The sequence below is a fragment of the Triticum urartu genome, chromosome 5, assembly GCF_003073215.2.
Source record: "Triticum urartu cultivar G1812 chromosome 5, Tu2.1, whole genome shotgun sequence".
NCBI classification, from domain to species: Eukaryota; Viridiplantae; Streptophyta; class Magnoliopsida; order Poales; family Poaceae; genus Triticum; species Triticum urartu.
This window is the reverse complement of record NC_053026.1, coordinates 7,858,216-7,870,118: the sequence shown is the minus strand read 5'-3', so window position 1 is coordinate 7,870,118 and position 11,903 is coordinate 7,858,216. Positions and strand designations below refer to the sequence as shown.

At 40.6% G+C, this 11,903-nt stretch overlaps 1 protein-coding gene across 1 annotated transcript; it reads right to left on the bottom strand.

Moving 5' to 3' along the window:
• Positions 1-1,409: 1,409 nt before the first annotated feature.
• On the bottom strand, positions 1,410-11,066 carry LOC125506866 (probable periplasmic serine endoprotease DegP-like). The gene is made up of 12 exons (XM_048671571.1): positions 10,758-11,066; positions 10,514-10,669; positions 10,263-10,415; positions 10,028-10,182; positions 7,613-7,891; positions 7,391-7,521; positions 7,140-7,257; positions 6,933-7,025; positions 5,918-5,995; positions 5,737-5,824; positions 1,759-1,827; positions 1,410-1,512 (listed from the first exon to the last, which is right to left on the bottom strand). The coding sequence occupies exons 1-11, from the start codon at positions 10,954-10,956 to the stop codon at positions 1,784-1,786; spliced, it is 1,494 nt and encodes a 497-aa protein (XP_048527528.1). The 5' UTR covers positions 10,957-11,066; the 3' UTR covers positions 1,410-1,512; positions 1,759-1,783.
• Between the last annotated feature and the right edge of the window lie 837 nt (positions 11,067-11,903).

The window sequence follows — 11,903 nt, the reverse complement described above, 5'->3', positions numbered from 1 at the left end:
CTTGGAGAAAAATGATTTTTGATTATGAAGCATAATTTGTTCTGTTGGAAGCTTGATTTTCATATGATGGATGCAAACTGAGCACATTTGTATTTGTTCTAATCATGCAGGCAACCCTATTATGGTTGAAGCATGTGTTATGTGTAATCACGATAATGGTCATTTTTTTTTTTATGGAAACAAGGTCTTAGTTGGTCAGAAGTTCTCTAGTCGACGGAAACAAGATTTTAATGTTTATGTAGCAAATTTTTCCATTGTGTATTTGTATTTCTTGGAATCACGTCCCTAAAATGCTCGAAGCAAGTGTTATGTGTAGCCATGATAATGGTTATTTTATATAGAAAGCTCCTATTTGATTAGTCGATTGAATTTTTTTCCCATTAGGAAGGAAATAAATTTCTATTAAAACTTTAAAAGTAGAAGGTTAAACTCGGGATGGACACAAAATCACTGGTAAACAGGTTTAATTCCGCATAATTACACCGGGAAAAAAAATTGGTGTCGAAGTCACACGGTACTCACGGAAGGAAATTTAAATAATAATGGAATGAAAATATCTGCTTCCTAAAGAAGCAAATAGCCTGACGTGAAAAGCAACTAGATCAGCTTTCTAAGGAAGCAAATAGCCTCGCGTGATTTTAGGAAGGAGTTGCATCGCTGACTTATATATGGAAGAAACAAACTAGGGAAGCATTTGGGTTCGTACTCTACCGATCACTGCTTATTTCTCCGATCATGTCCCAGTTTTCCTTGATGTGGAGAGAGCCGTGCAAAAAGGAATCAATGTTTACGGGGAAGAGTTGGCCCGAGAGAGATGCGTGAGTTGAGGACGTGATTTGCGGAAGCAGTTAAGAAACAGCAGCAAATTAGGATGAGTCTCACCTAATCTATTGGTGGCTTAATTAACAAATCAGACGTACCTCATGCTTCCTATCCGACGGTCTATAACTGGTCTGATAGATGCAATCTATCAGTAGTCTGATGCCTAGTGGTGCCCGGTAAGTATTCAGGACTGGGAGATGGCCACTTACTACTTGAGCCCTTGAAGAAGCGAAAGAGAGTCACAGACAAGGTATACATTGCTACATTCGATTTTACTGTTCACCGAGCTCAAATGAGCTCGGGAGCAGAAAGGTACTTTCGCAATGTACTAGCAATTAGTAGCCAATAACATTCTGCTCTAAGCTACATATGTGCTTCTACGGTCCAAACGTTACACTCCAGCATAATTGCCCAGTTCAATTCATCATCCACGACTGCTACACTTGCACACAGACATGATGTGAGTTTCACAAGACTCGAAACAAGTAGGAGCCAATAATAAGTTCTGCTCTAACATGCATGTTATGCTCTAAGCCTAAGCTGCTACTACGGTCCAAAGGCACCCATAATTTGAAGTTTTTTTTTTCCCAAGAATACACAACGAAAACATTATGCCGAAAATGAATTTGCAATGAGCATGCAGGGTTAATTCGGTTGACTCATCCATGAAGGCCAGCAGTGGGCAGGTGCCTACACATAAAAAAAAACACAAGGTTTAGTTAGATAAACCCTTGGGAGATCGGTCAATGGTTAAATTGCTAGCTAAAGGCTGACCAAAATAGTGTGTTTTTTGCAATGCAAACAAAATGAGGTAAGAGAAATAACAATTGGCTTCTTCATGAAGTTGTTTACCACACCTGACAATCTCCTCTACGACCTTCGAATTTGAGTTAAAACGTGCTAAATGTAAACTATTTTAAAATGGAAGATATTTACCTCAGGCCTAGCTCAAGGATCAAAATCATAAGACTGACATGGCTTCTTCACCCATGATAGGGTAAGCACCTACACAAATAAAAACATCACACTTAGACCTGCAGAAATCTCTACTCCTATAAAAACCACAGTTGGTGATGACGGTGTGCCTGCCATCTTGCATTTAGGATCGTTCGATCTATATCTAACGCACATGAAGCAATCAGTGGCATTTTTACGAAAAGACACCCACCACTCTGTACAGATTTGCAGACAACGCCCTTGTCACCCTTTTAGCCTATCTCTTGCCCCACCTTATCCAACGACCTAAGAATGGGGAAACGCGGCCGTGAGAACCAGCAGCGCGCCAACAGGCACCGTCGGAACCGATATGGAGCAGTGGCCGCCGCCAGTGCCGTCTGCTCCCGGAGCCTCCCATAACTTCCTCAGCTCCACCGCCAACCACGACCACCCCCCACCTAGCTGTCTCCTCCACCACCTTCCCCGTCTCCTCCATTGTCGACCTTGGCAGGCACGCCGCCGACGCCAGCCCTCCGCCAGCGCCTCTCCTACCTCCTCTGCCAGAGAAGTGCCACCCCCCAGCATCACCACCACACACTATTCCTCCTGGCCACCCCCTACGCGTCCTACAGTCTCCTCCGATGCCGACCTCCGCAAGTACACCAGCGGCTTCGTCCGTGCCCCAACGCTTCTCCGGCCTCCTCGCTTTCCTGCTGCTGAATACCGCTCACCCACCACAAGCAGCACATCCCCATCCTCCTCGCCACCTCCCCCTTCTTCTCGGATGCTGACCTCTGCAAGTACACCGCCGGCTACACGCTGCTCCCCCCTTCCCGGCTGACGCGCTCTATGGCCTGTTCTGGTGCTATGCTCGGCTACCGCCTCTACTTCCCAAACCTCAACGTGCCCATCCTTGCCGCCTCCCAAATTCAAATTTTCTGTCATCCAAATCCACGTGCCTATGTCGAACTGTCTAGAAACTACTCCTGCAGCCCATTATAAATTAAGTGAGCAGGTAGATGAGACTTACGCTACTCGGACCACATCCTAAGAAGCGACACACTGGTTACGCTCTCACACCTTCAGATTGAACAGAGTGTGAGGAGGTGGATTCACTGCCTTAGCCTTCTGATCTGCTTCGCCAAGGACATAGGTATGATGTGTTAGGCAATCTTTTGTTTAGATAACTAACCACCCATATGGAGTGGTCTCCTACTCTCCTTTAGTTGTGCGATTGCAGACATGTGATGGTAATGGTATGCAAACTGTCTTCTATGTTCAATAAATACTCCAAGGCATTGTTTTTCTTTTTTGCAACATTAGCCATTGGTTCCATAGCGCACCACTGTATCTATAATTGGTTTCAATTTCCTTTTTGGATTCTTCTTCTTCTAGAATGGAACTTTAAGTATTATAGAAGGCTATGAACAAGAAGAATTGCCATAGTTACTGACTTACTGCTAGAGGATTTGACATCAATATCATACTGACCATAATTTTTTGGTAAAGAAGTTTTTTTAGTGCCCAAAGAATTACTAATGAGCAAAATAGATGAGTATCGGCACATACTACTATTAGATGATGATGCCACTTTTATTGGTGAAGTTGACATCAAAATGGGAAGTTACAGGTCACTATATGGTTCTGTAACATGTATTTTTGTTATTTTAATGTTTTTTATGCATACTAATTGTTGGGTACTTGGAACTCCAAGCTGATCTATTTGTTATTAAAACATCTGCACCATAGTCCTAGGCGGATCAGTTTGTTTTAGAGTTGGTCAGACAGAAATTCCGCAAGCTAGGTTTCTTATATTTCCCTTTTTATAAAATCACATGACTTCGCCAGGCATATGCACATATATACTCAGTATCAGCTCCAACTACACTTGGATTCGGTTCTCACCAAATCACTGAAATTTCTGAAAAAACAATAATCTACATGGCAGGTCCAAAAGACATTCAGTAAGAGTAGGAGTTTCCTGGAGAAAAGCACGGATTTAGGTCTGAAGCTGAAGAACTACATGGTCAATAAAGCAGCAGGCCTTACGTCTGAAATGATACAGCCCTTGAGCCAACAAAGTGCTGAAGGAAAACAAAAAGGTGAGTATCCTGTACCTTACCGCAAGGCGAAACAATCTGCCTGCATATTCCTTTTTGTACCTGACCATTTGTGGTCCTACTTGAAATAACACAGTGGTTGACGGCAGTAACAAGTCCAACAGAACTTGCCCCAATGGCATCCCATATGTTCGAACAAGTTTATTTATACGTGAATCAACGATGCGACAAATTTAAGTCATTCATCTTCAGATGATGAAGTGATAAAACAATCAGCGATTGTGATTTTTCCTACTTGTAGTGGTGTGCTCACATCAATCAAGGTCTTGGAGCGAGGAGAAAGCTCAAAAGGTAAATCTATAAGGCGAATGTGTTTGCTTATATAATTTCATTTACCCACTTAATTAATTTCTTGCGTAAATGTTGTAGGGTGAAAGCGTGAATGTGAAGCAATAAGATATGCTAGCCGTACACCAGAAGAAATCCAAGCAAGGCGAGTAAGTGTTAGAGCATGTCAGCAAAATATGACACCTAAAGAGAAGGAGCCCGTCCCAGAATGTGAGGTGATCATTGCTTTCACTTGGTTAGTGTGTTGTTTGGTAATTTTTTGTGTCCATACTAAATTGATTTGGTGGCTGGTTTGCAGGATAGTTTAATCTGCGAGAAAGTACTGTCTTTGCAATGTGATTATCCATGCATATTAATGTTGCTTCATACTTCAGACATTTACATGTGCACAATGACTGTCCCTTCTGGCTACGATGTAAAGAGTACAAATTATTTTTACCTTTACACGTATGCAGTGTTGGTCCTAGATACGAGGCTTGATGTTTTATATCTCAAAGAAACCAAACCAAGTACTCTGTTCCCTGTTCGATTTCAAATCTTGCTTTATATTGTATAGTGCAAAAGGGTGAAAGTTTGTTCAATTAAGTAGTAATCTAATGATACATATACAATAGTGAATGCCCTTCAGGAGCAATGCCTCCAGCGGCTTGCTGTATGTTGAGCATTTATTTATATTTTGTTGTACATATACTAATATCTATGTGCCTATGTTTCAGACTGTAAAAATGGTCATTGATAATTTTGTTATTAAGCAGTGCTTGCTGGAGATGAAAATCAAAGAGATCACACCCCATTGGTACAGGTGAGTGGAGTGGAGGTGTACGTTGCACTGAGGGTGAAGCAGTGGCTGAAAGTTACGACTGGTTTTCTGTGCTTCACAAGCTGCTTTGTAGCAAAGTTAAATACTCTGTTTTTTACAGTGAGGGGAGATACTCAGTTTTTTTATGGAAGATACTCTGCTTTGTGGCTGGGGGAGCGTGTTATTTCGGTCCTATTCTTGTACATCTAAGCTTAATAACAATTGATTACGCTCTCTGTTGATTTTCGCGACGTAACTTTTTTTTAGGCTAACCACATCGCGACGTAGTTTTGATGACGTGTTCTTTTGTGTTGAGGCCCGTATGCTTCATGAGGTGATTGATTTTAAGAATAAAGAAAAAACATCCATGTGCAAAGGACATATGGTCCAAGCTATTATGTGGAGAAGCTAAGGCTAGGGTAGGAAGAGAAAGTAGAAATTGAAGAAATAGTGGCAAATAAATGAAAGAAGATGATCAGATATTCTGATGATACATTGTTTTTTGAAAATTGTCATGATTATGTGTCCTTGTGATTGCAATGTTTTAGCCAAAGTTCTTTTATTCATGCATCACTTCTATTTTGCATAGATGGCCGAAAACACATATATTTGTAAGCTAAAGTTGTAACAAAAATCCTCCCGCTAACAAACATAAGCACCATATTCAAATCCACGTTGTATCTCTTCAGGAATGGCGCCACCTCTAAGTTTTTTTCCCGTGACAACGCACGGGCATTCAAGTAGTATGATTTATAACAGGGAGATGTTTACCTTTTACAATGTCCTCTCCACAATCCGATACAATTGCAGTCAAGTTTCTAGTTCTCGGACAAAGTTTAGTAGCATCAAATATTTTCACCTGGAAAGCAATCCATAAAATAAAATGTACCAAAACACATTTTCAATAGTGCTATGGTCGGTATGAATCGTAGTTACGACAGAGTTAACTTACCGAAACATCTTTTTCAGCATTCAATTTCTTTCTTTGATCAAAATGATCCCAACATAAGTCTATCAACATGCTTTCCAACTGCCAAAATCACAAAAGTCAAGAGTGTCACATAAAAAATATGGAAAATATACCCTACAAGCAGGTGCACTCACCCTCGCACCTCTCCCTCATAGGAGATTCTTGTTCTGTGATTTTTGAAATACATAATGGCTACAACTCTAAAGATATTTCATATAAAAAGCACCTCCACTAAAATATCCTTTTTCTGTGATTTTTGAAATATACAATGGCTACAACTCTAAAGATATTTGAATCAAAAGCATCTCCACTAAAATAGCATACGATAATCCATACTCTATACGCTGTAATATCAAACGAACAATTTTATATACTCCCTTTAAAAGAGCATACTCCATATGCTATCAAATGAACAAAAATTATGTATACACTTGCCATTATCAACGGAGTATCCTATTGCCTCTTAATGCATATATAGGACCAATACTCCTTTATTGAATTAATCGTGCATACACCAGATACTCTAGCTACAAGTACAATTCAACATCGTTACATCCTATGTACAATATATACTCTTTATAAATCTTAGCTACAGGATACATATGTGCCAATTACAAAACATACACTTGAGGAGTTTCTTTATGGATTATCGTGCCCTCGATCACACCTATTATTGGGTTAGCAAGCTACTTGGACTTTATAGTGGAATTTAGTCTGGGAAATCTCAGTACTAAGATGCCAAGCACCACGATGTTGACCAATGGTTGTGGCCTGACCCAATTGATGAGAATAACCATCCATGCAGAAAGCTGATCCATTCAGCCATGAATTAATGTACTTCAACTAGCGCACCATTATTCAAATTATTTAATTTGAATTCCAAAATTATTAGCTACCTATTATAGGATGTGTGAGATTAATCTAAGGTGGATTAGAAAGTAACTAAACCTAGTTGTAGCAAAAGATTGAAAATTCAACAAATACAAAATACACAAACCTCAATTGTAGTAGAAATGTGCTTTCCATTAAAACTTTCAATGACATCACCCTTGCGAATTCCAATTTTCTCAGCATGTGATTCTTTTGACACCTATTTTTCAATTAGCATGATTACTTCACAATATGCATATGGCAAATAATTTTAAAATAAACTATTAACAAAAGTGAAAGTCAAAATTATTATATAAAATGCCCATATATATACCTGCTCAACAATAAGACCAGAGTCGATGTTATGCTTACGAGTCATCCTCTCAATACAAATAGGATCTAAAAACTTGATTGGACTAAATGTCATTCCAAGATGGAGGCGAGGCATGCAACTAGACCAAATAAAATGAAGAACAAATGAATATCATACAAATTTTGAAAAGAACATCATAACATTAATATCTTTACAAGACATAGGTATCACACATGTTACTAACAAAGAATTGAGAAAGGGGAAATACGTACTTGAACCTCCTCCAAAAATCGAAGCACTTATGCAATATTGACGAAGGTACAAACGTCTCATTGATTTGATTGTTAACTAGACCCACAACTTTTCCTTCTAAGTCAATGATGGGCCCTCCATCATCATGTAACTAGAGCATTATAGTAGTGACGAATATTACGATTTGTAGTGAGAAGGAAATAAGATGGAGATGCAAAATATAAATTCGAGATGTAACATACCAGTTTGAGACTAGATGCATCACGAAGAAAATACATGTAATGGCATCTCTCATACCGAGATGGAATGTCATAGGCCAAATTACCATGTGTTATCTTTATATCCAAATCTGCATCTCTTCCAAGGCGGAAAACATCTTGACCAGAATGCACACGGTCATTAAAAGTGGGTAGATGAACTGGTTTGTCCACTTGAACTTCATAAATAGCAAATTCATAATGCTCTTGAAGATAGATGAGCTGGCCTTGTGTAGTTTTGTTATCCAGCAAATGAACAATGACCTAAAATAGACGGTGGCAAAGGTTATGACACTACATTTTTGAAAGAACTTATATTGAGGAAAACATTTTTGAGAGATCAACTATCATGAAAGTCGAGCGCTAGAATAAGTTTTTTTGTTTCTAATTCTCTGTTCTAACAAAGTTGAACATAATGACACATTTAATTTGCAACTAGCCACCAGTGTAGTAACTGAGTCATTACAAATAATTTAATTTGAGAGGGCATAAACAAGCAAATAAAAAGAGAAAAATCCTTATATAACACTATTTTAATTTTCACTTCCCTATTTAACACTGAACAAAAATTTCTTCCTTATCTAACACTAAGGCTAAAATTTATGCCTTTTGTAACACTTCCGTTACTTCTATTAGCATCTGCCGTTTGGACCCTCATGAGTTTTCTTTACGAGGACAAAACTTTCCTGCCCATACCGAACCGGCAGCTATCTCCCGACCCTGACTCGTCCCTGTCTTTCTCCCCTCTCCTCCTAACCCTAGCGACCGGCGGCAGTGGCGCCAGTCCTCTTAACGACGGCGGCAGCCCCAATTCTCCTAATGACGGCAGCCGCACCAATACTCCTAACGACGGTGGCGTCTCCTAGCAGCGGTGGGGACATCGTGAGTGGCTGGGGGAGATGGTGCTGCGGAGGGCAGCCAAGGAGGGGCTTCAGATGGCGGCCAAGAGGGGCTACAGATCACCGACGCAGCAGCATCCACCATCTGCTGCTGTTGGAGGTATCTTCACCCTCTTCTGTGTGGACGCTGTCTAATTAATGTTTCCTTGTTCTTGTCAGTAGCTTATCGTAGTGAAATCAACATATTTAGAATGTTTCCTTTTGAGCCTTGAATACAACTTTCATTTACTAGTGTTGCCAATTAGCTGATGCCGAGCTGAGAGCTTGAGCTTGGTGGTCATTTGGATGATGCATGCTTAATTTTTACTTCAGTTGTTGATGACATATGCCCAGGATATAGCTCAGAATTTTGTAGGTACGACATACTCCATTTTATTGTTGTTTGTATTTCTGTTGGCAGTGTTTTTAAAGTTTGATGTGCTCATATATCACTGCTTCCACTAGCAGTTTAAGATTGATGAACCATTGTGGTTTCAGTTCATGAATCATTATTTCTAGTTGAGTTCTGCAAAAAAAAAAGTCCCACTTTTTATATGTAAAAGCTCACCAAATTGATTCTACAGGATTTTGACATAAATAAAACATTCTTTAGGAAACATCAAGTTGCATTTTAGCACAGATATTCAGTTGTACTGTCAGTATTGTTAGACTACACTTGAAGAGCTATTCTGATTACGGTGTCCCAGTCCACAAACTCAAATTATGTCTTACTTTTACTAATTCTGAATTTTATTTGTTCACATATTATGCAAGTTAATGTTATTTGCTCCTATATCATAAATGGGCAAGTGCAGATCAACAGCTAGATCTAATCAACCGGAGCCTATTCATGTTCCTACAGAGCAAGCAGATTATCCTGTGAAAGGCCAAGGAAAAAGACGGTGCTTGCTAAAACAACTAACCCAGCTAGCTCTGCATGGGCACCAGAAGCAAAACAGCTACGAGAACTAACCGACCAGATTGCCCTGCAATTAATGAGCACTAGAAGCGAAAGGCTCAGTTTGTGAACATCATGTAATTTATTTTACTTAAATGTCACTTTTGTGCTGCTCATGTGATGTATGTGTGGACTTGGACTCATGTATGTGAACCTGGATATGATGCTTGTCATGTTCGTGTACTCGGATGTGAACCTGGATGTTTATGTCTCATGCTTATGGCAAACGTGGATATGGTGTGATGAATGATGTATATGTGAATTTTGTGCAGGGGGCATGGCATCAAATTACAGGAGAGGTTTGCCTGTTTTTGGATTGAAATCCAAACTTTTGAACTTGAATCCTAGATATGGATTGTGTGCATTTTTTGAATTAAAAATTGGTTCATTGGCGTCCACGATGATTGTGTATGTAAGCTTAGACTCTTTTAGGAACTATAAATTATTGCTTCTTTGGTCCCATGAATAATTTTGGGCACTAAGGGTAAAATCATCTTTCCAGGTGTCACTTAAAATCATCTTGCTGTAATTAGGATGACAAAGAGTGAACGTTAAGAAGGTCACCTTAGCATTCTTATGATATTCGCCTGTCCATTGCCGCTTCCACTTGTGGATATCATCTTTACGAATTACATGGGCAGACGTCAAAACAAGGGCTGTTTTTCTCTGGCCGTCCCTTTGAAACCACAAGCCACAGCATTTATTCAGCAGTTGGTTCTCTACAAAGCAACAAAAGTTACAAACAGTTCGCCAGGCAGTGAATATTAATTAAGAAGCAAACATGATGTTGAACACACACCGAGAAAAGATGAGAGCAAGATGACTGATTTAGCAGCTAAAAGTACTGCATCTCTTGCGAGTTCACGGATGGGAAGGAAACGACTGTCAGTGTGCAAGCAGGAAGATGGTTGGTGCCAGTAGTGATCCATAGTGAACAGGTCAGCTAGACGATCTACATAAAGAAAATTAAGATCAGGTTGGAAATTAACAATGAATGGGGAAATTAAAGCTGAGAAGGAATGGGGGAAACGGGGGGAGGGGAGGATTTACCTTCTTCTGCCTCGTACTTAGCCATGGCATGCTTGAAGGCGGAGCGTACGACTGGATCTGCGGCTAGTTCGTCAGGAATGTAGGGTTCGTAGATCGGTGAGCTGGGTGGATCGGAGGATTCCTCCGTCGCGGACTCGGCCACATCGCACACACGACCTAGAGAAAAATCGTACAGCACAAGTCATCAGCGATCCGTCGGGATGAGGAGGAAAACAGGTTGGAACGGGGGGTGGTGCAAAATCACCTTGTGTTGCTCCGGATTGAGCTTCGTCGGGCTCGAAGATCGCGAACAGTATCTCTGGGTGGGAATGGGAACTCCGAACAGCTAGGTCGCCGGGAGATCTAGAGCTCGTCGAGCGATCCACTGCCAGGCTTCGCTTCTTCGCCCTTGCTCCCCGCTCCGTCTCCAGCTCGTCGCCGCGGACCCTGACGGCCCTCGACATCTTTCCCACCTCGTGCGCCGCCGCCTCTGCGGGAGAGGGAGGAAGACGGCTTGGGGATCGATGGACTCGCGTCAGCGTCCAGGGGTCCGAGTGTGCGTTTCCCCTTTCATTTTTCTTTCTTTTTTGTTTTTACAAAACGCACTATAGTAGACAATAGAAATAGAAATAGAAATTAGTAGTATAAGAGTAATTCTAAAAAAAAATTATAAAAGTACACTGGTGCTCTCTGGTAGTTGAAGAAAAATATTAATAAATTCCGATTTTTTTATCAAACATGATCAGGCGTTAGACTCGTATAAAAAGATTCGCCGCCCTAGAAATTATTCATGCTATATTATCATCATAAATTTGTTTCTTTTTTGCCTCTCATGCCTCCGCTTCTTTGCGCTCCCTGTGCATCTCACGCTTTCGTCGCTCCTTCAGCGCCTTGGCTTTTTTATCCGCATTTTTATTGAGACAGAGTTTTTGTTCAAACTGGAATTACCTTTTGATGTGCTCCCAATCTTGATCATCTTATGACAGCTTGTCATCTATCCACGAGAAGTACCCGCAAGGAGGAGGAGGAGGAGGTGGCTACAAATTTTCTTACATGTGTTAGTACTACAAAATCTAAACTGGGAGTCGATTGTGGCATTGTATTTAGCATGCCGATGAGCGATTATGACCGACTTTATTTGAATGCTTCCTATCATACTTGTAGTTGAGACACACGAAAACTTTCGGATTTCTGACCGAGCCTTCTTTCGGTCCTTAGATTTCCTCACGACATATTCATGTTCACACCAATATGTTGGGATCTTCACATCTTTCACTGGGTAATTGTACAAGCTATCCCACTCCCGCTTGGTTGACATGTCCTCCTTGTCGGTGCAAAGGGGCCTCGTCATGGAACCTGATGAAGCCATGCCTACAAGAATATGAATTGTTAGCAAAAGACATCAATCAAC

What these genes read in the sequence shown, in the direction of transcription:
- LOC125506866 (XM_048671571.1), bottom strand. Translation starts at nt 10,956, where the DNA reads ATGTCGAGGGCCGTCAGGGTCCGCGGCGACGAGCTGGAGACGGAGCGG. An exon ending in GATTTTTGGAGGAGGTTCAA is followed by an intron (nt 7,258 to 7,390) that starts GTACGTATTTCC and finishes TATTTGGTCTAG; the next exon opens with TTGCATGCCTCGCCTCCATC. An exon ending in TGGAGAGGACATTGTAAAAG is followed by an intron (nt 1,828 to 5,736) that starts GTAAACATCTCC and finishes TTATTTGTGTAG; the next exon opens with GTGCTTACCCTATCATGGGT.